At 43.5% G+C, this 26,292-nt stretch overlaps 1 protein-coding gene across 5 annotated transcripts in view; it reads right to left on the bottom strand.

Annotated features, from left to right (window-relative positions):
• WNK1 (WNK lysine deficient protein kinase 1) overlaps window positions 1–19,194 on the bottom strand; it is a 1,566,458-nt gene extending 1,547,264 nt beyond the window's left edge. For all 5 annotated transcript variants that reach the window (XM_086952842.1, XM_086952840.1, XM_086952841.1 and 2 more), the window contains exon 1: window positions 17,394–19,194. In XM_086952842.1, the coding sequence (XP_086808968.1) occupies window positions 17,394–18,041 (648 nt within the window). In that variant the 5' untranslated portion in view covers window positions 18,042–19,194. The remainder of the gene's footprint in view (window positions 1–17,393) is intronic.
• Window positions 19,195–26,292: the final 7,098 nt, after the last annotated feature.

The raw sequence follows: 26,292 nt of genomic DNA, 5'->3' as shown, positions 1-26,292 counted from the left end.
CCCTTTCACTTATTCATACATGCATCTATCCATCCACTCATTTATCCATGCACCTATCCATCCACCCTTTCAATCATTCATTCATGCATTTAAACATCCACCCTTTCACTCCACTTATTCATCCATCAATCCATTCATCCATCCATCCACTTATTCATCCATGCATCTATCCATCCACCCTTTCACTCTCATCCATGCATCTATTCATCCACCCTTTCACTCACTCACTCACCCACCCACCCTTTCAAGTCCATTATGGGCCTTTGTCTGCAGACTGAAGAGGCCCATCAAAAACTCCACAGCTGCTGAAGTTGCTACAGCGGTGTGTTCAAAATGCCCCTGGTGCAGGCACGAAGTGAGATGAGAGGCCTATTGCATGGACAGAATTGGGGGTGTCTTTAAGCCTCCATGAAAGCCCATGGGAAACTAATGAGCTTTAAGGTAAGCCCTCCATGACATAAGATATGAGAGGCCAAGGGGAGTGGGCCAGGGATGTCAGAGAGGGTGGTGGAGGGTGGTGTTAGCAGGTTCAGGCACCGGGTGTACAGGAATGGCAAAGTGCATGGGGGGAGTGGGGTGCATGAGAAGGGAAAGCAAAGTGAGTTGAAGATGAGCAGGGATATTGAAGCCCTATAAGGCCCAGGAGTGGAGCAGAGAATACAAGGCAGGGGTCATACAGTTCAAGTCAGAGCAAGGGGCCAGGAGGCAGATAAGGCAGCCTCTTACATGCCATTGCTGCGAGTGTACTGGAGCTGCAGAAGCTGATGTTTGTCTCATGCTTGAAGAAAATAAAAGGACCAGGGGAGGAGCTGGCTCCAACTTTGAGCTCTGCTTTATCATTTTGTTGTTCTGCTCTGGGAAAATTAAAGTGCAGGCCCCAGCTTTTACATTAACCCTTTCACTGCCAATAAACTGCTCTGAGCAACATATTAATTGGCTGTGACCTACAGGGTTCAACAGCTGTGTATAGGATTACCAGAAAACGGTCTACTTGTCCTTTGGACAAAATACAAATTAAAACTTCTTGCCCTCCTAAGAAATCTAGATGTCTCAGGCGTCGGGACATAGAAATTCTCCACCCCTGATACCCAGAGAAGCGCCCAAAAACTTGAGCCTCTTCCTAAATAATACGAACTGCAGCTGTTGGGTCAAATGAAAAGACTGCAATATCGTCTGCATATGTGAGAGCCTTAAGTTGATAAATACCATTACTAAATGGAATGATATTGCTTTTCTTATTTAAAGTTTGAATAAGCGGCCCGATAGAGAGCGAAAAACAGAGGGAACAATGGACAGCCCTGTCTTGTACCGCCTTGTATTGAAAATATTGAAGAGTGCGAGTTAGCGTATATTAATTTAGCCTGGGGATTAATATATAATGCCCTAATCCAATACATACGTCTATCTGGTAGACCAATGTTACTCAATGTCCGCCAAAATACATCCCACACTACTCGATCGAATGATTTTTCAGCATCTAAAAGAATCATCCCCATGTTACCAGGAATGTTATTAGCAATATCAAAAGCAGTTATGGCTGTATTGACATGCGTGCAGTGGTATCCCTGCCTGTAATAAATCTGTGTTGATGTTCGGATATCAAACCGGGCATTTATGGCGCCAGGCGATTAGCCAGCACCTTAGCAAAAATGTTGGCGTCAGTATTAAAAAGATATTGGGCGGTAGGTTCCGCAACCATCAGCGCTCTTTCCTTTCTTTAGAAAAAAAAAGAATATTTGTCATGTCCCAGGATTTAGGAGCTAGCTTGGATTCACCAATCTGGTGTATGGCTGTCTGAAACAATGGAAGAATTAAAGTTTAAAAAACTTTACAGAATTCTATGGGTAAAGCATCATCCCCAGCAGCCTTGCCCGAATGCAACGTTATATAGCACCTATGATTTCTTCCTCGGTTATATCTAGCTGGAGGTAATCCGCAGCCTCTGGAATAGAACAGATAGAGTTGTTTAAGAATTAAATTGGTAAATTGACCATCTCTTCCCTTAATTAAATCAATCAGGGTCTAGCTTTCTTGTCTGCAACCTGATAAATCAGTAATTGCCCGACCTGATCACCATATTCGTATTGATTTGATAGATTTTATTATAAGCAGCGGCAGCCTTCTCTTTGAATTGCCGAGTCATAAGTGCACTTATATTGACTAATGCAGAATATATAGCTTCTCCATTTAATCAGTTCAACATAATCTTCTCAGCGTGTGCTGCCTCTAATTCTGTTAAGGTGTTACATAGTTTGTTCGTCTGACGTTTATTAACTTTATTCAAATAATAGATATATTGTTGGGTGGACCCCGTATAAAAGCTTTCATCTTATCCAATACGACGAGAGGAGAGGCAGTATCCATATTAAATCGTGAAAGAAAAAAAAAAAAATCAGTAAGGGCGCTTGAATATGTGAATATGTGAGATACATTGTGAGTCAGACAACAGATACCTAGGAAATTAAAAAGGACGATTATTCCGGTCCTCGTTAAAAGACTGCAGACTAATCAACAGCGGGTTGTGGTCAGATGTTATCCTTGGACAGACCTCTATATGTAGCTTTTCTATAAGACAGCTATTCACAAAGATTAAATCAATTCTACAATAATGTTGATGTGGACTAGAGTAGTAAGTGAAACCGGGCTTAGCGTGATGTAGTGCACGCCATAAGTCAGTCAGCCCATGAAGCCGAGCCAGTTCGAAGATAGCCTTGCTAACCTTGCCCATCTTTGGAAAGGCAAGCCTGTTTGTTGAGTCAATGTAATAGTTTAAGGTACAATTAAAATCACCCAAAATGATTATATCCCCTTGCCAGTCTAGAAGCTCTCCCATTAGCTTGTCAAAAAGAGTATGATCATCCCGATTTGGCCCATACAATGCACACAGGACTAGCTTTTTATTGTCGACTTCAAGTTGTAGAATGACCCATCTGTCACCTGGGTCGAAAGCTTTTTAAAGTTTTTTTACAAAGAAGATGCTTGTCTTTAAGAATTGCTACACCCTGCGAGGTACATTCTAGCATCTCAAAATCAAGCTGTTTAAACAATCCCCTGTCATTGTATGCCAAAATGTGTGTCTATTAAGACAACCAGAAGCAGCTTGTATATCTTAAGCTCCTCTCTGACCAGATGTCGCTTAGTAGATGAATTTAGCCCTGCCACATTCCAACTTATACATCTAATTGTAGCCATTAAATAACCTATAGCATTTCAGATTCACACTAATTCTCTACTTGAAGAATTTCAGAAATAATTTTAAAAAGCATCAACCATTTAAGAATTTGCATAAAAAACAAAGTGTGTTCTTGCCCGTGCAAGTTTGATAAGTTACATCCATATTCAATGCTAGTTTATTCTGCACACCCCTTGATTTATACCCCCATATCAAATGCTTATCAATACACCACCTCTTGGTCAGCTGAAACCCTCCACCACCCGCAGAACGTATTACGGTTGCCCACCCCACCACCCAGTGTCCTAAGGAAGGAAATCACCCCCACTAACCTGCTCTCAATCACTGACAGCATAAGGAGCAGACTTCCTCAAGACCCTCTGGACATTTGGCTAACAGTGTATCATTTATAGGGGAAAATAAAAGAAAAGTTTTTAAAGAAAGAAGAGAAAGAAAAAAGTTCAGTAAATGAAAAAAACAAATAAGGAGAGAGACAGCAGCCCCTCAATATTTATAATAATTTGGAGCAGCCTTGTTTCAAGTGGCCCAGAGACAATAAGTATTACAAATGTGTTCTTATTTAAAGATTCTGTTGTAGTTTATCAAGCGCCAGTTTTGCTTCTTGATCAGTATAGTACATCTTGACCTGCCATTCTTAATAACTTTCAATCGAGCAGGTTCTTGCAGATAGACCAGACCGCCTAAGGTCTTCCAAGAGTCGATAAGTTGCCTCATACTCCATTGTTTATCCATTGTGATTTTACATAAGTAGGATCTTGCAACAATAGAAAGTGAATCAACTAAGACTGGAGTAGTAGGCCGGGCTTTAATAGCAATACCCAACGTAGAAAAAAGTTACCAACATATATAAGCATTGGCCGTGGCTGGCGTAGGCTGGGCTGATCTGCTTGGTTGAGAAAGCTGGTAGCCTGAGGGCTCTTTGTATGTGGGAATCCCAGGCCCAGTCAGCCAAGTCAGGAAAAGCCTTCTGAAATGTTTGTACAATGAATAAATCGTGGCACCGAGCCCTCTATGCCTTCCAGAATCCCAAAAGTTATTCCGCCGTTGGCAGTTTTCTAAATCTTAAACTTTTGCTTGAAGGGCATTAAGTTGAATATCATGCTCTTGAAACAGCTTGGTGGAATGTGTGACTGCGTTATCGGTATCAAATAGCCGTTGCTGTAGAGTAGTCACTTCAGTTGCGTGTTCAGAGACCTTGCTGGTTTCAGCGGACAATGATTGCTGTATAATGGCATTATCCGCCCTGAGCTGTATGGGATATCCATGTGCCTCAGATCTCTGGCTGACAACGCCTGCAAAATTAAGGGTAGTGAAGGCTAAGGTGTTACCATTGATATTGATAGATCTCTAGATGGATCAGCGATCTAGCGCTAGAAAATACAGGCAGTTCCAACCGTTTCAGAGCTCCTGATCGTAATAGTGCGTTTAGACGGTTGCCCAGTTACAGAAGAAGAGATAGAAGCAGGCGGACTACTGACTGTGGGTAAATATTAAGCTAAGCCAGATAGTCTTGTGACTATTGCCTTAACCTCCCCCTTAGAAGTAACTCACTTACGCAAAGGGCTATCCTGAGCGTTTGATTTAGCTTTGAAAGCGGACGTAGTTTTGCTTTGTTGTTGATAGGTGGAAGTATCTTTATTAGGCACACCAGCCTTGCAACCCACCCTTGTTGTTTAAGGTGATCCAACTATTCTATGTTGTACAGCCTCCATAACGATCCCTGCCATAGCGGGTTCAGAAGCAGTAGCAAGGAGGTTAACAGCGTCTTCCGGGCACAGCAACTGCATCATAGGTTTACCCACTTGTGAATGAGCCTTTTTAATTGCACCCCTTGTTCCTTCTACAGCTGGATTATACACACCAATTGCAGCGGAGTTCCAGGTTATCATCCGACCAGCTGTAAGTTCACCTTTGGGGGAGCCATTAGTTGCCGACCGGACCGTAGGCAAGCAGTCAGGCCGATCCAATAGAACGCAGAGCGTCATCCAAACCGGTAGTGCACAGAGCTCAGAGTGCTTCCGTAAAGAAAAAAAACCTGGGCGTCCCGTCGGAACATGGAAGGTAGGCACTTCCCTGCTTAACGCCTTTGCTGCTTAATGCTTTTGACAGAGGGACAATATGCTGAATAGTGGTAAAGTCCTTTAAAAAGTTTTTTGCGTGATTGAGTTTTACTCAAAATGTTCTTGAAAAGTTGTATCCACAAGTTCTCTGTATGTGTAGGCTAATGCATCAGAATTTAGCCATCCATCAGGAGCTCCTGTTTGATGCTGCTCCTCCCCGCAGAATCAATCCGCCATCTTCCTTCCAGCCAGGACTCGCATACGAACATGGATAAATCCATTAGAGATGGCAATGATTTGGAGGGATCTAGGAAGCACTTCCACTCACACTCAGTGGAAATGGTTAAGATACATCAGAGTTGCCAAACACATTATGGCACAATACCCCCAAGATCCTGGCAAATTGTCCAATCTGGAATAAATTAGATGCTTACCTCAAGAAGATTAAACCACCATAAATGAAGAACAAACCTACACTCATGCTCTAACACTCCATAACATTACAGAATAAAGTATTCTACACCATCTGATGATAATCATTTTCAAGGATAGCAAGATGGCACACAATATCTCTTTTCATTCCCCTCTCTCCATATTCTCTAGCATTCTTTTCTCTTCTCCCAATACAACCATCTACGTTTCCTCTTACTTGTCCTCTGGTAAGCATTTATCCGCAGAGCAATTTACATCTTTAGTGACCTCATGTTATATAGGATCACAGTTTTCAAAAGACAGGTTTCTTTGTCATACAAAGTCCAAGCATACAATATATGATTTGGCAAGCCTGGGAAAGGAGTTTATGGGTTTTATTTGTATGTCTATGCTGTGACTTGCGATAACCTTTTATGCAACAGCTATCTTGTATATTGTGATTTGAATGAAATGCTTTTCCTTCCAATGATAATCAATAAAATAATTTTGAACATCAAAAACAGAGAGGAGAAATGTGAAGCATTTACCTCCACATGCAGGTTAGCAAACAGCATTTACTAATACGTTAGTAGTACCATTTTAAATGCAGTTTGTGAATAGGCCCTTTAGTATGTGTAGATTACTCTAGTTTAAAAAAACAAAAGTACACATCTATCACTGTGTATTAAAGCTCAAATCTGGCAGAAGATTGAAAGGATAATTAGGTCTAGTCTATCAGACAGTTTTTAGCCGTCTGCAGGAAACAGCCTCTTGTGGAGCATAACACGCAAGTGGACTCAGAGCCCACTTGAGCTGCAAAGCATTAACAACAAGCATTAGCATAGCCAATAGGTCTCGCCTTTGGAACTTATAAGTATTTAGTTATGCAGCACAATATCCTTACTGCAACAACATTAACTGTTGCATGGCTAAACACTTATAAGGTCCCAAAGGCGAGACCTATTGGTTATGCCAATCTATTTATCCACATATATGTGTGTGAGTGTACATACAGACACACGTGCATAGCATTTACTTGTTCACTAGATAGGACTGTAGATGTGCACATATGTGGAAATTCCTCATAGTCTAACCCTACATACTGAAGAGCACTCTAAAAAGTCAAATAATTCAGACATGGTTTGTAAACATGTCAAACACTTTTAACAAGCCTTTTGGGTGCCTGAGCACAAAGAAGGTTTTCTTCCCAAATTACCTAAAACTGCTGACGAGGGGTCATTTGATGATACCTGGCACTTGCCGCCTCAGCACTACATTTTTTTGAGTCGAGGCGCTGTATAGTACTTCCCCAAGACAGTAAACCAGAGGCCACATCCTGTTGCATGCAAATCCGCCAATGCTAGGATATGAAATGAGGCCTGCAGTAGGGTACCCTTTCTGAGTTCTGCATCTGATAGAAATGATCGGCTCAGGGCAGTCATTTTGAAGCCTTCGCTCTGTCACTGCTGTGAATGTGAAAGCTTTGCTGGGGCAGGGAGGGGTGGAGAGGTGCAGGTTTACAGTAGGATTCTTTGTGAGAATCATGGGACGTGGTTGCAGTCCCAGTGACTGGTGCTGGGCCTGGCTGTGCACAGCAATGGCTCTTTGGAGTTTTTAAGCAGGGTATCAGGAAAAAGAACTGGGGAGCAGATATGAGGACATGCGAGTCACAACCCTCCCCCCTGCTTTGTTTAAGGTGTGGCTGGGGACCCAGATCGACAGGGGCTACGAGCTGCAGCTTCGCCCTGGCACTGACAGCCAGGGCTGAGCCTGCAGACCGGAGGGGCAAGGAGATCAGAGGAAGAGGGCCTTGCAAACACAGACCAGCGAGGGGGGCAAAAAGAGGTTAGGGCAGCTGTAGTGCACACCTGCTAACAGATGTGCCAAGGTGAAGCCATTCTGGGGTGCTTCTGTGTTGTTTGAAACACACTGCCTAAGGACAGGATGCGGAGACGTTCAATCCAATTAAATTAGTGCTCCGAAGTGACCTACGTGACGTGCTGCGCATTCCTAAAAAAAAAAAAGACAGGCATGCCAGCAGTGCGGGAGAATCGGATGAATGCGGAAAGAAACCTGCAGAGTGTATTAATGGGCCCCTTCTTAAGAAAGCAAGGGACATCACAAACCAAAAAGAGAGAAAATTACGAACACAAGGGTACAGGAAGAAATGCGACAACCCACTTTCAAAACACTTTCTCCAAGCAGACCCGGTGAAGACAGTCCAGGGCCGGATCATGACTGCACGTTTTAGTCGTTTTGGCAACCCACTAACGGAATTGAAAATAATTGAGGAACTTGGCTGCAGTCCATTGTGGAATTATATCCAGTGCACTCCCAAGACCAGAATGCTATGAGAACATACGCCAATTGGGTGGGACTATATTTCAGCGCTGCCAGTGCGGCACAAGATTGTTGCAGCTGTGCCTCTCAGGAAACCAGTGAACAAGGGCTAACATGCACAAAACATGTTTGGTTATGAACTTGGCTGTGGAGGCGATGCAGTTTGTCCCTGTAACCTGCCAATAAAGAAGGTGAATGAACATGTGTGTGGCACTTCAACTGGTTGGGTTGCTCTTTGTTTGGATGGATGGATGTATAGATAGTTTTTTTTTCATGCTTATACCTACTTTAATGAAGGAAACATCATGTATTTAGAACACACCAGAATGTTGATTGACATGATGTACCTATGCTTACATAATATTTGTATGTTTAATGGGAGTACTGTTCAAATACTGGGAACTGCCATGGGCACATGTTTTGCCCCCAGTTTCGCGGGTCTCTTAGGCTTGTGGGAAAAAGAGATCGGGAACGACATGTCTCTCGCAGTATTTCAAGAAGGTCAAAACCTGGATGCGTTACATTAATGACCTTTTTGTAATATGGGAGGGCAGTGAAGAAGAGGCTAATGAATTCATCCAGAACTCGACACCAATGCCTATAACATAGTACTCACGCAGAACATTAACAGAGAAGAAATAGAGTTTTCAAAGTTAAAGTCAAAGCATTTAACATAATACTTGAGACCAGATTTTTCCGTAAAGAAATGGCCAGCAACAGTATTCTTCACACTCTCAGCCACCACCCAGACACGCTCAAATGCAGCATACTGTGCGGGAAGTTACTGAGAGCGAGAAGGAATTGTAGTACAGAAGACAACTACCAGATAGAAGAACAAATCATGATCAAACGTTTCAGAGAACGGGGGTACCCAGAATGGGTACTTAACAGAGCAGTCAAACTGAAGAACAGCGACAGAACAAGTACTCTCTGCAACAAGGAGAAGAACACTAACTCCCATGAGACAAGGGTCAGTTTGACATATAACAACAGTTCACGTAAAATACAAAAAAATCCTTAATGACAACTGGAACATCCTCAAAAGCGATCACATAGTAGGCTCCACCATTAGTGACAGGCCTAGAATCACATACCGTAAAAGTAGCAGTCTCAGGGACATGCTCATCCAAGGGGACATCACTGAACGACAAAACACTAGCACGCACAACCTCAAGGGCTTTTACCCTTGCGGACATTGTAAGGAGTGTAGCGCAAGCCACATAGTTAAGGAATTCAGTATGCCACACTCTGAAAAGAAAAGAAACATTTCCCAATTCCTGACATGCAGATCGACATACGCGATTTACATCTTGACATGTCCATGTAAAAAAAGCTATGTAGGGAGCACTACGCACATGGCCAAGAAAAGGGTACTTGAACATCTTAGGGCCATAAACAACAAGAACCCCCAGTACCCGGTTGCCAGACATTTTGCAGAGTATCACCTCTCCAACAGCTCACTTCTCAGCTACTTTGTTATCGAACAAGTACTAGGCAGTCCAAGAGGGGAAAATAGGGAGCTCAAACTCAGGAAAAAAGAATCAAGATGGATTCTAGAACTTGAGACAAGATACCCGTATAGCCACAATTTAGACGAGGAATTAGCCACACACAGGATTGAAGAGTAGTGTAATTTACACATGCATTTTATTGTTCTTTCTTAGGAAGCTGTACAGATGATCTAAGCTGCTTGATGTATTTATATAAATTTTTTTGTATGAATTAGTTCCAATGAACCATTATATGTCAAGCTATAGTTATATTTGAATGTTTTAATACTATGTTTTCTTTCACAGCAGGAAAGGAAGGGGCCCACCTAACACTTCCAGGCACTTCACAGTCCGCCTACCCTTTTCTTCACCTCTATGAATAGTGCACCACCAACGTATAGATAAGACTTTGCCTGTATTTTTTCACTTAAAGTCACCTTTTATGCTTTATGTCTTTGGACAGTACTGAGTAGTCACTATTGAACCACTTGGCGCTAGTATGGAATCTCTTATATGGAATTTTTACACGGACTGCAGAATACCGGAATTGACCTCCCTCTGGACTACATGGTCACTAGCGCATTTGTATTGTGTAAGCAGGGAATACCCATCTATGGCATATCACTGGGGAATATCCTTTACGAAGCGGATGTTACCCCGCGCTACCATTACGACGCGTCTCTTACAACGCAAGTTGTAACAACGACTTGCGCTGGAGGGCGCTCAAGGACAAGGAATAGTTAATTTACTATTCCAACACCTTCCCTACTATCCACGGGGACTGGTGTTGGAATGGTAAATTAAACTATTCCTAAGTCCGCACCCTACAGCGCAAGTCGTGGTAACGACTTGCGTTGTAAAACACGCGTTGTAACGGTACGCGTGGTAATAGCCCGCGTCATACCGTCATACATCCCATATCACTCTAACACTGTCGTTTTACCCACTACATGTACAGTGTACAACTGTGTTGTGTAAGGCCTAGCATGCCAGATAGTTAAATGGGGGATTCCAATATGGCCACCATGTTATGCACTTAGTCAACTCGGCTCCCTTAACGGTCTCGTAGTGCGAGCTCCGCCATTAGATCAATGAGGTCTTTCTTTTCCGTTGCATGCACATCCCAGCCCAAGCACTCTGCTGTTTTAATGAACCGAATTGTATGGCAATGTAATATCGCTGCTATATATGAGTGTGATACGCGAAGCTCCACTCGTGTATTTTTTACTGTAAAATACTGCATCAATATAATAGCAATTATTGTATACACAAGTATGTTGCATAACAAGCTGCGTAGTTAAATGGGGGATTCCAATATGGCCTCCATATTATGCACTTAGTCACCTCGGCTCCCCTAACGGTCTCATAGTGCAAGCTCCGCCATTAGATCAATGAGGTCTTTCTTTTCTGTTGCATCAATATAATAGCAATTATTGTATACACAAGTATGTTGCATAACAAGCTGCGTAGTTATATACCAGGATGTGCAGACAGGAATATGAATACTTAATATTATTTACATTCCGCAATGTTTTGGACGCTCTAAGATGAACTATGTAAACTCACGATATGCACTAGGTTCCTCGTGTGATCAAGGAAGTCCGTTTCCGAAACGCGTTACCTTTAACCAGAATAAACTTTCGCTGTACGAGACTCTGAGAGCGCGTGTTATTGGCAGAGTCGAAGATGAGATTATATATATATATATATATATATATATATATATATATATATACACACATATACACACACACACACACACACACACACCACATAAATGCAATAAAATTTTATAGAAAGATAGCAAACGTAATAACGTCACAACTGCAAGCACCAGTGACTAGGTGTGGAGGTTATATCCCCTAGTCAATTTAGGATGCTTGCTATGAATTAAATTAGCAACTCAAATTTGGGATACATTTTTCAGAAACAATTACTGACAGCATTCATGCAAGTACCATGACAACAGTTTTGTTCAACTTTAAGCTGGGATGTTAAATTTTTTGGGATGCTATGCTATGCTATACGATTTCCCTCTAGATGCAGTAGAGACCAAAAATAAAGTTAACCGACAGACACCACCACAAGCAGGAATATTTTCGTTGCAACAGTTGGCAAAAATAAAAAAGGTAATAGTAGTAGGCCTTTCATCAAATTAACTATGATTGCCATACAAATGTACTGTGCAGAGATTAAAGAAATAACTTTTTTAGGAGGAGCCTACCAGACAAGCAGCTGTCTGGCTGCAATAGACCTATTGTGGGCTCACCAAGACCATAGAAGAGCCTGCAGTCTGCCCATGACAGCCATTAGTTGGCTTTACTGTCACTTACAGTTGCCTGCTGCTCATTTGATGGTTTCCCTAGTCAATCTTGATTCGATCTCTCCTGTGCAGCACTGCCAATTTACCTTTGTTCTATTGCTGACTTTAAAGGAACTACTTTTGTCTTAAGCACTCCACAAGAGTGCAACTGTTTCTATTCCCACCCTCCATGCTCCCGTATGCTGCTCCATCACCTCATTCCATCACCCCTGTTCCTCGTGTGCTTCTCATTACTTTCTCATCAGTGTACTTCCGTCACAGCTCTATGTTGCATTTTTCTTCTAACCTGATTTAAGTTTCCTGCTTTTATTCCAACAATAAAACAACAAGGATAGAAACCGTTGAAAGGTTTGAGGCGAGTAGGAGGAGTGCAGAAAAAACAAATGCTGTTTAGTGCAGGCTTTGAGAAAGGGTCGACACAGTCCATTATCAGACACCTTCAATAGTTGCAAATTTACCTTTTGCGCAAATCACACTGTCAGATGCCTAAGTTCATGAAACGATAAGGACTTGCACAAGACATGAAATTGTAGCCACCAAAAATTCATTCCATGAAAATTCAAATTAATAATTAACAATTGTAGCTATCTGGAGGCACTTGATTGGAAACTACCAATACATAATATGTCTTTATGGTTACAAAAAGAGATAGTCGATGGGTTCCGGAAGGAACTCATACTCTTCGGCCAAGGCTCTAAAAATGACAAAGACATTAGTGCAGGAACAGCAATTAATTAAATGAGTATTAAACAAAGAAACAAACAGAAAATTGGTATGCCATGCCACCTCTTAGTTTTGGGGTGTTGACCCTTAATCACAGTATTTTTTTCCTATATATTTTTGCTGTGTAGTAATTTACAACCACGGCTAAGAAATTGCCAAGTAAATAAACTAAGATCTAAGCAGCAAGTAGGGAAAACTAACAGCAAATGAGAAAGCTCATAAGATGTAAACCTGTACCACATGATGCATTAAGTAACTGAATACTATCATATATAAAATAACAGTTCTAAATAAATTGTGTAAGGAATGTCAAACATGTTGGAAATTCTACAAGCGTTCCCATTTAAAAATAAAACTGCCTTACAAGAAAAGATCGGCATTAAAGAAAACGCAATGTTACGGAGTCCCAAGGACAGAAGTCTGGGGAAGGTTTTCAAACCAGTGGCTAGCGAATAGAAGGTATACATTTCCAAAGCACTAGGATCATATCATTGTCAAAATAATTGTGTAGGCTAGACTAAAAATAAGACACTTCCTCCCTAAAGGCACTACTTATAAAGTGCAAAACAAACGATCCAATCCATTTGTGACCGAGTACACGAAAAGTGACAACACCTTGAACAGAACAGAGACAGAATTCAGCAGCTTTGCCACAGAATAGATCATCTCCATGCAACACCCCTTTGAAAGATATGGAAGACTTACAGTCTGTCAAACTCACCACATGAACTTGCAGATACAATTTTATTAATCAGGTTTTGGAAAGTTAGCCAAAACTAATAAAACACCATCTGAAATAGCGCTATGTGGAGCCTTTGTTACCAAATCAAAACAAGTTCATTAATAAGCTTGAGGATCAGTGTCCTGTGTTATAACACCGAATTAATTAGTGTTAGAAAGGTATGGGCATTTATGATTTGTTAGTGCCAGGGAATCAGTCCAACAATGGAAAAAGGAAAAAAGCTGCAATATTTCAAGCTAGCTTTATAGGTCAGGTCGATGGCAGCATGATAAAAAGTTCCAACACGTGCCTGCTACTAGCACTAGTAAACAAGGACATCGGCACGCAGTAGCAACATGACAGAATAGAGGAAGTTACTTTCTTAAACAAAAAACAACTCTAATGTTAAGCACATTTGCTATGCCACCCCCGGTCGAATGCAAGACCCAGAAAGTGCATAATCATATCGAACCAATTACAAACTAAACATAATCAGCAGTATCTTTAAAGCAGATCACTGGATTAAAACAAGAGGGTGCAAGTGTCTTTTCTACCCCTATCAAAGTACCTTGAAATAGTGTAAGGAATTATCTCTAAAGTGACAAAAATAAATTAGCTATCTCAGCCACGGCTTTCCCATGTGCCTTCACCAAATACATCCAACCCATTGAATTACTGGAATGCTAAATCGGGTTTACCAATAACTGCAGAGACAATAGTAATCTGAAATGGAACAAGAGAGAGAACGTAGGTAAAGTGAGAGGATAAATAGGGAGCATAAAAGAGAGGCAAAGAGTATACTGTGCTGACAAATGACTATAAAGACCAAATTTGAAGCTGATGAGACAAAGCTAGTCTACGACCAGGTGAGAAAAAATAAATAAACAGTCGAGCGAAGCCATCACCAGAGACCAAGAAGATGAACGGAAGGTACTACATGGAAACAAGGTTCGTCAGCAGAGGCCGAGAGGATCGAAAGGAAGGTCCGTCAGCAGAGGCCGAGAGGATCGAAAGGAAGGTCCGTCAGCAGAGGCCGAGAGGATCGAAAGGAAGGTCCGTCAGCAGAGGCCGAGAGGATCGAAAGGAAGGTCCGTCAGCAGGGGCCGAGAGGATCGAAAGGAAGGTCCGTCAGCAGAGGCCGAGAGGATCGAAAGGAAGGTCCGTCAGCAGGGGCCGAGAGGATCGAAAGGAAGGTCCGGCAGCAGGTGCCGAGAAGATCAAAAGGAAGGTCCGGCAGCAGAGGCCGAGAAGATCGAAAGGAAGGTCCGGCAGCAGAGGCCGAGAAGATCGAAAGGAAGGTCCGGCAGCAGAAGCCAAGAAATCGAAAGGAAGGTCCGGCAGCAGAGGCCAAGAGGACCAAAGGAAGGACCAGCAGCAGAGACCAAGGGGATCGAAGGAAGGGCAGGCAGTAGAGGCCAAGAGGATCGAACGAAGGACCGGCAGCAGAGGCCAAAACAGCATAAGGAAAGGCCAGCAGCTGAAGCAGGGACAGCGAAAAAGTCAGCAGCAGAGGCATAGACAGGAGGAAGGGCTGCATCAGAGACAAAGGATGGATTGGAGGCCTGCCTACAAAACAATAAGAATACAGAAGAGAGGACAGCCAACAGAGGCAGGCTAGATAAAAGAGAGGACTGCCAAAAGAATTCAAGTAAATGGAAGGCAGGGCTGCCAACAGATGCTGAGAAAACAGAAGACTGAGATGCTGAGAACACTTGGACAGGGACACAAGTGGAACAGATAAGAGAAGCTAATGCACAGGCATATATAAATGAGAAGGCAGATGGACTTGCATATGAAAGTTAGCACAAAAAGAAGGATAGAGAGGTAACTAGCATGTCCATCCACCCGGACTACAATAAACCACAAAAGGAGGACTGCAGTAACCAGAGTCAAGAATGCCAAGTTTACTACTTGTTTCTTGTAATAAAATTCCTATTTTACAGATTTAAAAAATTCTTACGTACCTCTTGTGGATTGCTTCATCAAAGGATTTTTTAAGCTCATCCAATGGTAAGTTTTCGTGAGACTGGCTTAACCAAAAATGTGGGAGCTCTAGATATAGGATTTTTTTTTAAAATCTCCCATGGCAGGTATTCCAGGGACATGCTTAACCAATAACGTGGGAGATCTAAATATCATATGTGGGTTGACCAGAGCAATTTTCATATATGGAAAGCTTTATAATGCTCAAGTCCATCCCTTAAGGTTCTTTATTTTGAGTAACTTAGACAAGAATAAAAAGTTAAATAATGGATACTACAGGACACATTAGTTCTTCCTACATCCAGACAAATAAGTGTCTAGATGTTTCAGCCATTTATTTTAGCAACAGAGGGTCTATGGCTTTCTTCAGGACAAAATTAGAAGACTCTTGAGCCCTCAAGTAAGTAACCAATTGGTTATAGTGAATTGATAGAATTCAACACACATGCAAGATAATCTTGCATGTTAAGAAATGACGCTTGAAGTTGATCCTACCTCTTTGTATAGGCTTTATGTTTTAAAAAGAGCAGGATGGAGGACCCTTCCTGCAGTCCCACATTTGTCAGTGTTCCGAGTCCATGGGAAAGCAATCACTGTGATAGCTGGAGCTACCACATTTTAGGATGAGCCCACTCCAGGAATATTTGCCTGGGGTTTGATAGAAATTCCTATGATGAAATGTGACGAAAAGCAGAAGGGTCTGTCACAAGAACCAAATAGTAAACTTAGCCCTCTTGACTCAGTTTACCGCTGCCCTCCTTTGGTTTGTGATTTAAGGCTGGAATATGCAACAAATGGCAGGCAGGTAGGAAAGAGAAGATTGGCAGTGGACAAAGGAGATTGAGAAATGGACAGGCTGCTCCATGTGCAAAAACGGGCGGAACGGGGTGCCAAATAGGGCTGAAAAGGTAGGAAATTAGGCCTAAAACACTGTATGGCTGTAAATTGATAGACCCAAAAAGTGAGCAAGCAAAATGAACAGAGATAATCAGCTGGTGGACAACTGATTCAATTACAACAGGCAGGAAATAATGCATAGGGAGAGGGCTTGCCGGGAAGTGGAGTAAGCATTAAAAGGCATGTTAGTCCACAAAGAAAAAGAACACAAGAAGGCACCCTTGTTTTGTTGTGCAAAGTGGAGGTAGTGGTAATGTGTGGACCAGGAGGTGAAAATGAATCTTGACATGTGATAGCAATGCTCTGCTGGTGTAGATATACAATATATGTTTGAAAATGTGGTTCACATTAAATCACATTCTTTTCCTACTTAAAAAGATGATCCCCTACATTTTCATACCCATGGTATCTCCACCAGTATGAGCCAAAGAACACAAGCATCATAATTAAAAACCCTAATGCTTAAAACAAATTATTCAAACCTGAATGGGGAAGGAAGAGACAGCCTCAAGAAAAACATGAAAAAACAATGCAGGATTTCATAACATTATTAAGGCGTTCTACTTAAGTTGGGAACATTTACGATTTTTTAATAACAATTTTATCACAAGAAAGTGGAAATTCCACTGAACCCGACTAATGGACTCTAAATGACCTGACAATAAAATAAATCTCACAATAATCCAACCATTTAATTTTTTCCTATGTAACTTTTCACTCCTCCCCCCCCCCCCCTAACAACTTTAGTATTGGAAAATGTACATTAGGCATCTGCCATCGTTCTCTGACACATTTAAAGTGGAAAAGAGACACCTAATATTTTGTTTCTCCGTGTGGAATACTCATAGTAAATTATTCACTCCAAGTAGCAAAGTATCATAGGCTTCTTTTTCATCAGAAATATGTTCCTTAGCGAATAGCAAGGACAAAGAACGGTGGCTTCTACTCAGTTTATTTTAAGATGCTAAAGTTGGTAAAAATGACAAAGGTTAGGGTGGAAAAAATAAACAAATGGGTTATTCTGGGAATCTGCACTGTTGTCCACTCAATGGGTAGTGTAAGGAAAACCCCCTTTAAATTTGAACAACTTAGGTACTATCATGGGGGTGTTCATGAATATGTCAATAAGAGTAGTAATGAACACGCATGCTTGTGACTGCAAAAGATCACCGCAACCTATGGGTGGCTTAAACAACAACAACAAAAATCAATGGGGCACCATTGGGTAGAAATGCGGTGCTTCACCCCTCACCTGTAGCTCACACCAGGCCACCTCCACCGTTGTTTCTGTGTCCAATCCTTTGTATACTGTCTTGAAGGAGCCTCGACCAATTTCAATGTCGAACTTCATGAATCGCCCATCAGGGGAGAAGCCCACAGCCTTGGTCTCCAACTCCTCATTGTCATCAGAAGGTTTCTCTGGGGGACAACTTTGGGGCACATGTTCCTCTTTTACCTGTTCTGTTGGGGGGGGCAGTTCCTCCACAGTGGATTGTATCAGAGTTTTCTCCTGCTTTGCGCTCTCCAGTGAAACATGTATGCTGGTTTCCCTCGAACATGCCCCATCAAGTTCCACCTCAACTGTCCTTGGGATAATGGCAACTATTTGATCCTCTTGTGGGCCCTGCTCAACAGAAGTCGCACAGCTGGGCAACTCCAGGGCAGTCGCATTGGAGTCGCAGATGACGCTGCGCCGAAAAAAGCGGTGCTCAGCTGCCCGACTGTCCTTGTCCATGGTGTGCCTGCGGGGTCGGCGAAATTCATCAAGCAGTGCCACACGGTCACCACCAGGACCTGGTCCGCCAAGTCGCTCAGACACAGAAGTGTCAGAGCTACTGGAGCCAGAGCGGGGCGGTGGGGCCAAGAACGCCATGGTGGGCGGCTTGGGTTCTGTAGACATGTCTCAATTGGCCACAAGTCTACACCTCCTCAGCGTGGAGGGGCAGGGACTTGTGTGGGTAACACAACAGGACGTGTCCTATGGTCACACTCCATGCTGGAGATGCACCAGCATTGGTGAGAGTCTAAGGTGAAGGGATGCTTAGGAGAAGATATGATGAATGTAAAACAAAGAAGGACTGGAAGCTTTACAAATGGTGAACAGCTAGGTATGTGAGAGTAGAGAGAGTTAGGGCTGATGAGGATGAGCAACAGTGGAGTTTAGTTTAGGGATAAAAGGGCTAGGGGTATGAGAGGATGGGGAGACGGTGTGGAGAAAGTAGGATGGGGACGAACTGGGGGATAGGCTGGAATAGGGCGGAGTTAGAGGAGGGGCGCAGTAGGGGGGGTGACTGTAAAACAAAGGAGGATTGGAAGATTCAGAATTGGTGAACAGCTAGGGAGGTGACAGTAGGACGGGTTGAGGCTGAAAGGGAGGGGCAAAACGTGGTATTAGTTAGGGGGAAATGGGCCAGGGGTGGTGAGGAGTTACAGAGGTCTTTAGAATGTGAAGAAAGTGGAAGGGGAACGAACAGGGAGGAGCTAGGGGAGGAACTACTAAATGTCTTGAGAAGAGGCTGGGACAAGAAGTGCACCGAAAGTCTAGGAATAGGGTACTAATGTCGGAGATATATGAAGTCTGGCAATACCAATGGGTGTAGACATCTGCCTTGTCCCAAGAGAGAAGGTTTCCCCAACCACTGTCACCAGAGGCCAAAGTTGCGCCGCCGACTCCGCCACGGCCAACCACTGCAGTCCCAGGGTCTCCGCTCCTCCACAAGCCGGCTGCGGACAGAGTCGGACCGCGGGACGCCAGCTTTGGTGGCAGGGTCGCGGATTCCCGAATCTTCCACCAGTGAATTCCGCAGCCGCCCGGTTGACGGTGCCCGCTCGCTTGCCCTAGGCCTGTCACTTCCCCGCATGCAGTGGCTGACCCTTTTCGGCCACCGTCCGCAAAGGGAAGCTCCGCTCCCCGCCTGCTTCTGGCTAAATGGCGACTAGCTCGGAGTCAGACAGATCGGTCGCGCGCCGCACCCAAGCCCCGCCCCCTCCGGTTCCAAGCTCGCTCGCGCTCTCAAGGACCCCGGCCATTCGTCGCATGCCCGACTGTATTCTATTGCGCACGCGTGCCAACTGTCTGCACCTCTTTGGGCTTCGGGAGTTGTAGTACTTTTATGACGCCTTGATGCTCACGATTTCTGAAGTGCGATTGTGCGCTTGAGGGGAGGGAACTTGCGAGTTCTAGCATGAGTCCTCGGTGGGACGGGTTTTGAAAGATCGACTACGGTTTCGCTTGTCCTGCGTTCATGTTTCTTAAATTATAGTCGACCCAGGAGCGGCCGTCCTATATTGAAGACGCTGAAAATATAAGTGATAGAACCATATAAGGTGGTGTCTGGTGTCGCGATCTTTACAGCGTAGCCCGTGTTGGTGTTTTCTTCATTAAAAAAGTTCTTAACGCCAATCATTGTACCATAGATTATTCGGTACATCTGGCTGTGGCATTTTGTTTAGTAATCATGTATGCACGGCCGCAAGAGCCATCTGAGGCAGACATGGTTTGCCCAAGAGCAGTGCTCTTAATATCGGCATTTCTATATAATGGTGCAGCGCAAAGTGGGCCACTTTTTACACGTCACTAAACCCGAATGGTACCTGACACACAAAATAAACCTTCACTTTGCACATGACATGAGCCTTACCTGTCATACCGATTCAGCACACGCTGCATTTGGCACTGCTTTTGTAGAAGAGCCTTTACTGTAGCATTTACAGTTCTCATATAGAATGATTACTAATGTCGAGAGAAAGGTCTAGTTTACCTTAAACCTTCCTTTTCACTTCATTGCTGATAGTCCCTATATAATGGAATCTTAATCGAAACAAGATTTTCAAGATTGTAACGACTGTAAGTAAAATATCTTTATTCGATTGTTTACATGTAACAATCATAAAAGTACATATCATAAACATTAGTCACAAGGTACAGTTTGTGCAAAAAATAAAATATGTTACCACATCAACATGAGCATGAGCACAAGCGGGAATTTCAATTTTATAATTTAAAAACAGTAGAAAATATACAATGTTAAAAAGAAGAATCACATCGGGAATAGAGTTGATTAACCTTCCATGCTTTTCCTGTGTTTAAGTGCAAGTTTTAAAAAACTACATAAGAACAGGGTGCTGTCGCTATTTAGCATTTGAAGGTAATAAAGTGCTGGTCTGTATTGTGCAAAATGGAGCCGTTGTAGTAAGGGTTTTAAAAACAATTTACGAGGGACTATATAATATGAGCAGAAGAATAAAAAGTGTGCCAGATCTTGTGGAGACTTGTTGTCGCAGCCACAAGCTGGCAACACTTGGCCCCTGTGTGCCCCACTTGGTACAGCTAGCAAAAGGTGGAACATGTCAAATCGGAACCTTGTGAGCAAAAAGCGTTCGTGTCCCGACAAGGGCCAGACTAGGTAGGGTTCTATATGAAGGGTCGTTTTGGTGAGAGCGTGCAATCTCACACTGTTTTTCGCATACTCTCTTTCCTCCCTTGCTAAGTACCTAGTTGTCATAAAGGTATTCTTCACAAAAATGACATCAGATTTGGTTATATTCTCTGGGACTAGAAAGAGGTCAGGCCGGCCTAATTCAGAGAGGCATCTTTTAATATATTTTAACCACGGGATCTTGTACTTCCCTTCCCACTCTAAAGCTTCTTGCAAGATGTTTCTAGTGAGGGGTATATCTGGATTTACACAAAACTACAGAGTAGAATAGGGCCCAAGGGGAATTATTGTTATAGACCTACATGCACCTTGTCCCCCAACTATACATATTCAATACACGGAAGGTGTTATAGGTCTTTCATGCAGTCCAGACACATTATGGGATTCCCATAATGTGTCTGGACTGCATGAAAGACCTATAACACCTTCCGTGTATTGAATATATCTGGATTTAGCCAGCTGTTTAGCCAGCATAGCAGGGGGTTTACCGCAATCCTATCACTTAGATAAGGCATACCTAGTTCTGTGTGGACAGAAAAGTTTGCCGCACCCCTAGGGAGCCTTAGAACTTGCTTTAAAAAGTTATTTTCGGTGACCTCAAGGGCATCTATGGGTTCAGAACCCCATATTTCACTCCCATAGCATGCGACTGCGATGCTTTTAGCTTGGTATAACTTCAGAACAGCGGCCACTGGGCTATTTCCCATTTTCTTAGCAAAATCCATTATACCTGCGTTTACACGCACTATCTCGCCCTTTTTCTTTTGTATTGCAGGTGCCCAGGTTAGTTTGTGGTCAAAAAGGACACCAAGATACGAGAAAGTCCTAGTTGTCGGTATTTTTTCGTTGTTAACAGAATGGGGGTAACTTTTTTTGGGACCTGAGCCGGTCATCATGGTGAAAGATTTCGAATTATTAATGCTCAGACCACGGGAATTCATAAATACAAAAAAAGAATCAAGCAGAGTTTGGAGGCCGATCGCTGTTCTAGAGATTAGGACGGCGTCGTCAGCATATAGCAAAACGGGCACGCCCTTCCTCCCTATGTATGGGTAGTCTGCGCCGGTTTTTAGAAGGTGTTCCTCCAGGTCGTTAATATAAAGATTAAAAAGAAACGGGGCTAGGATGCACCCTTGTCTAACCCCGCGGCTTATCCTGAAGTCCCTAGTTACTTTCATATCCTGTGTGAGGCGAACATTTGCTCTGGTGTCCGAATGTAAAGCTGATAAAAAATTTATGAGATTTTGCTCCACACCCATTTTTTGCATGACCTCCCAGAGCCTACCTCTGTCGACACAGTCGAAAGCGGATGATAAATCCATAAAGGCCATATGGATAGACCCTTTTCTGGCCAGGGTGTATTTGCCGTTTATTAGATACAGGTTCAGACATTGCGCTATCGTAGAATGGCCTGGTCTAAACCCGTATTGGATGGGTGACATAATGTTTTTTTCCTTGGCCCAGTGTGCTAGCCTATTTAAAATGATACCCCCCACCACCTTGGCAATTGAGTTGATCAATGATATTGGCCTATAACATGTTACACTTCTACGATCCCCTTTCTTGAATACAGGCACTATGGTCGAGGACCCCCATGATTTCGGGCAACCTTTGGAGATCCCGGCATTTATTACTGCAGTGAGGACTGGTGCCCATAGCTGAATGTCTGATTTAAAGAGGTCAGGGGGAAGACCATCAGGGCCTGGTGCTTTGTTGCTAGTCAGGCCCTGGATACCCTTTACTACCTCCCCCACTGTAAAACACAATGATTCTTCGTCAGGGGTTTTAAAATCAATGTTCGCTTGTGCATCGTCACTTTGGAAAATTGTTCTAAAATGAGTTAGCCACTCATCCTCGGGTATGTTTGCCCCGATCGCAGAGATACTGGGGTCATCGAATAGGGGCTGATTTATAATCTTCCAGAACTTAGAACTATTGCCCAGAATTGCTGGATCGCTCAGAGAATCCCAAATGCTTGCCTTCACTTCTTTCTTTCGGGCTGCTAGAGATGTCTTGTAGATGTTTCTCAGTTCTTTTACAAGGATAGGATCTCTGGGGTTGGCCTTTAGTGCTTTTTTTAAGTTTCGTCCGGCCTTTGAGCAAGCTTGGTCAAACCATTTCGGGTGGGGTTCATGATGTCCCTTTGTTGGTATAGTTAACAGTTCACCAATTCTGTCTACCACAGCTGAGAAGGCAGTTAAGGTCACTTCAGGTGAGGTGGTAGAGGAGGCACAAAGTGCGAGTTCTTTACCGCAGCTGTTATTAATTGAATTATACAGGGTAACACTGTCAACTTTTGACCACTTCAAACGACGATTTCCATTTATTGGCTTTAAACGGCCACAATCTTTCCTGGGCTTTCGAAGTTCGAAGATACCTCCTCTAATTTTCATGGAGATGGGATTATGGTCACTAAACACGCTTGTTTGAATTTCAAAGTCAGTTACTAGATCAGCGAGATCTCTTGAAAGGAGAATGTGATCTATATAAGTGCCGTTTCTAGGACCTTTATACGTGGGGACGTCAAAAATGTGAGAATCCTCTGTTATAGTCATTGCAACTGTCAGGTTCCTGTCATCGGTTAAGGTGTTAACATGGGTACCTCGTGGCGAATGATCAAAGTGGAAGCCAGATCTGTTATTGCATCCTAAAAGTCCAATTGGTGTTTCTGCAGGGTTACCACATGGATGCGTATTAAGGTCTCCAGCAATGATGGTGCTGCGGGGCAGACTTGTTGCTTTAACTTTAAGGAAGTTATGTAGATGAAGAATGTTGCACTCCCTATTTGATGATACAGCGTTATAGAAGTTAATAAGGGTCAGTGCCCTTTTGCCCCTCCTGAGTACCAGAGTTTGAATATGTCTGTTGTTGGATTCCCTTTTTGAGACCTGACAGATGAGAGCGAGGCTAACGTAAACTGCCAAGCCCCCCTTTGATCTCCCACTATTCGATGGAATTGCTGGTAGGAAGAAGCTTTGGAAGCCTTCGATATGGACATTTATGTCTTCCAGCCATGTTTCTTGGAAACACAAGATGGTATAGTCTTTTATATGTGATACCCATGTTGGATCCTTTACCTTGGAGGCCAGGCCTGCAACGTTCCAGGACAAAAGTTTTATAGGGCTTGGTGATGTGTCCTTTGGGCTTACATCCTGGGCGTTGGTTATAGATGGAGGTGCCACTTGATTCCCTTGGTCAATTATTGTGTCTGCTTGTGTATCAGTGCTGAGTAAAGAATTTACAGCACCGACAGTACCGCAGTGGACTTGAGTAGACGGATGTGAGAGACTGAGCTCATGTAGGGGCAGTGTGCTCTCTGTCTGATTTGCTAAAGAAGCTGCCTCGTGTATTTCAACTAGCCCTTGAGTGGAATTATTTGTACACTCTAGTATAGTACTCACTGGATTATTGGGAGCTGTTTCCATGCGTAAAAACTCTGAGTGTGTAGGAAAGGGGATTAGGGGTACAGTATGTCAATCGATCTCGTCCAGATAATCTGGGGCATAAAGCGTATCATATCTGTTTGAGACGGGGACCCCATAGTACATATTTAACTGTTGTGGATGTTGATAATACTGAGACTGTGGGCGGGGTAGAAACTCCCTTCTCTCCTGATGGTTTGTACGATGTCTATTTTGCCTGTTAAGCCATAAGGGTTCATTCCTCTGGTTAGTGTGGTCCAGTGGGGTAGACGGTTCATACATCCATGGAGTGTCCCTAGTTAGATGATACACCATTTGCTCAGGCGGCCCCCCCTGTCCATGGGTTAGATGTAGTTGTTTTACATTGTGACCGGAATTATTGGAGGGGTAAAAATAGCTTAGATCCATTGTGCGGATCAGGCTGTTGGTCACGCCACTTTTCCAGCTGTTCACAAAACTAGCTGCGCGACTGTCACCGAAGGTTACCACGATGCAGTCCCCCTCAGTTGATTTAAATCTGGTGCCCACCCAGTCTACTCTTTTCACATGTGAGATATGGCCAGTTATGTGTTGTGGAATTGGTCTATGGATTGTCAGCCAGTGGCTGACCTTATTTTTTAGTTCCACGTGAGATTCTGTTTTCTCCTCCGGTAATTTAGGAACCCCAATCATAACGCTGGTATAAGGACTGGATTCTGGGGGAAGGTTTATGTGGGGTGGTCTTTTAACTGACACTGGTTTTAGCAATTTATCCCCTGTTTGCAGTATAGGGATACTCAAATGTGTAGTTTTAGTTTGACTCGTTTGATCTAGGTGGGGTTGTACTAGTTTGGCTGGGGAACTTTTAGCGGCCCATTCACTTTCATCGGTTTCATTGTCCGGTGGGATTTGGGCGTTTGTCAGGGTAGTGGCCACTATGGGAGGGGGGTTAGGCACCATGTCTAGATTTTTTCTCGACTTAGAGTGGGGAGTTTTATCCAGGCAAGCTGGCAGAGTGTGGTTATTTGCAGTGTTGTGAGTAGTTTGCTTTGACCTTACTGCTTTGTTATGACTTGAGGCAAGTGAGCTGCGAGCTGGTACAAAGGTGGAGGTGGTTTTTGGTGCGTTCAATATTTTAAGTAAAGTGGAAGTTGCATCATTTTGGGCCCTTTCGAATTTCCCTAGTGCCTTCTCGATGTTAATGACTCTCTCACTAATGGGCTTCAGGAGGGTCTTGAGTAGGGCTTCTAGTTGACCCAGGAGTAGCTTGTTGTTTGTCAGTATGTTGTCTGACTGATCTGAGTGGGCAGTAGTCGTATCTGTAGGGCCTGTCTGCTGCTTACTCAGGGACGACCCTAGCTCCTGACTGGTTGAGGGAGAGCAAAGATTTACTGCTATAGGTGTAGGGTTAGCCAGTCTAAAAGTGGACCAGATATCTTTGGCTAGATGATGTTTTTTGGCCTTTAAACAAGGTATTTTTTTGCCTATAGTTGTTTTTTTTTTGTTTCGCAGTCTGCAGGACCTGTTTGTATGTTTTGGCCCTGATCTCTTGGCCGAGGGAGGTTCTATTCCTGTAGGTGCAGTAAATGTTAAACCTGCAGAGATTAAAGGCCCAGAATCTGGGTGGTCTATTGACGGCAAGCATATATTAATTTTGTTGTTGCTAGGCACTATAAGGCTGTTGTCCCTGCTGCTGCCTAGGGAGGGAATAGCCAGGGCAGTTGAAGTGTTGTCTCTTGTTTGGGGACTTGGAAGCCCTGTGAAGGACAGCATTAAGATTGATTCTTGTGAATTCATTGTATTGTCTTTAGAATTAACGTTTTCGGTGGTATGAAGAGAAAGATCCGGAAAACACAGATCTGGCGTTAGAGATAGTCGTCTTTCAGTGTCCTGGATAGCGTCAGCCACCACGCTGATTGTTTTCTGTAACATTAAGTCAATAGCGGTTATTGTAGGAAGAGGGGTTTTGGGAGCACTTATTGTTCTTGTTACAGATCTAGTGGCCACGGGGGTCTTTCTGGTTTTTGACATCTTCACGTTATTTACCGAGGTATGACAGTTATGAGAGGCTCCCCTTTAGTGTGCAGCGGTTAGAGAGCAAGGGGTGTTAGGGTACCTTAACGCAGATGAAAGGGGAATGGCCCGTCCCGTCCTCCTCGGTCCCCTGAGGGCCACAGAGGGCCCGCCCTTTGCCCGGGCTTAGCCCGGCGCGCTCCCGCGACGCGAGTGTTGAAGGCTGTTTTTAAGCGCCTCCTGGCGCGCTCCGCCTCGACGCGACTTCCGGTCGCGGAGGCTGCTGGGAGGTGTAGTC

The sequence above is a fragment of the Lissotriton vulgaris genome, chromosome 1_2, assembly GCF_964263255.1.
Source record: "Lissotriton vulgaris chromosome 1_2, aLisVul1.2, whole genome shotgun sequence".
Classification (NCBI taxonomy): domain Eukaryota; kingdom Metazoa; phylum Chordata; class Amphibia; order Caudata; family Salamandridae; genus Lissotriton; species Lissotriton vulgaris.
The sequence above is the reverse complement of the archived record's forward strand: the minus strand, read 5'-3'. Positions and strand labels throughout refer to the sequence as shown.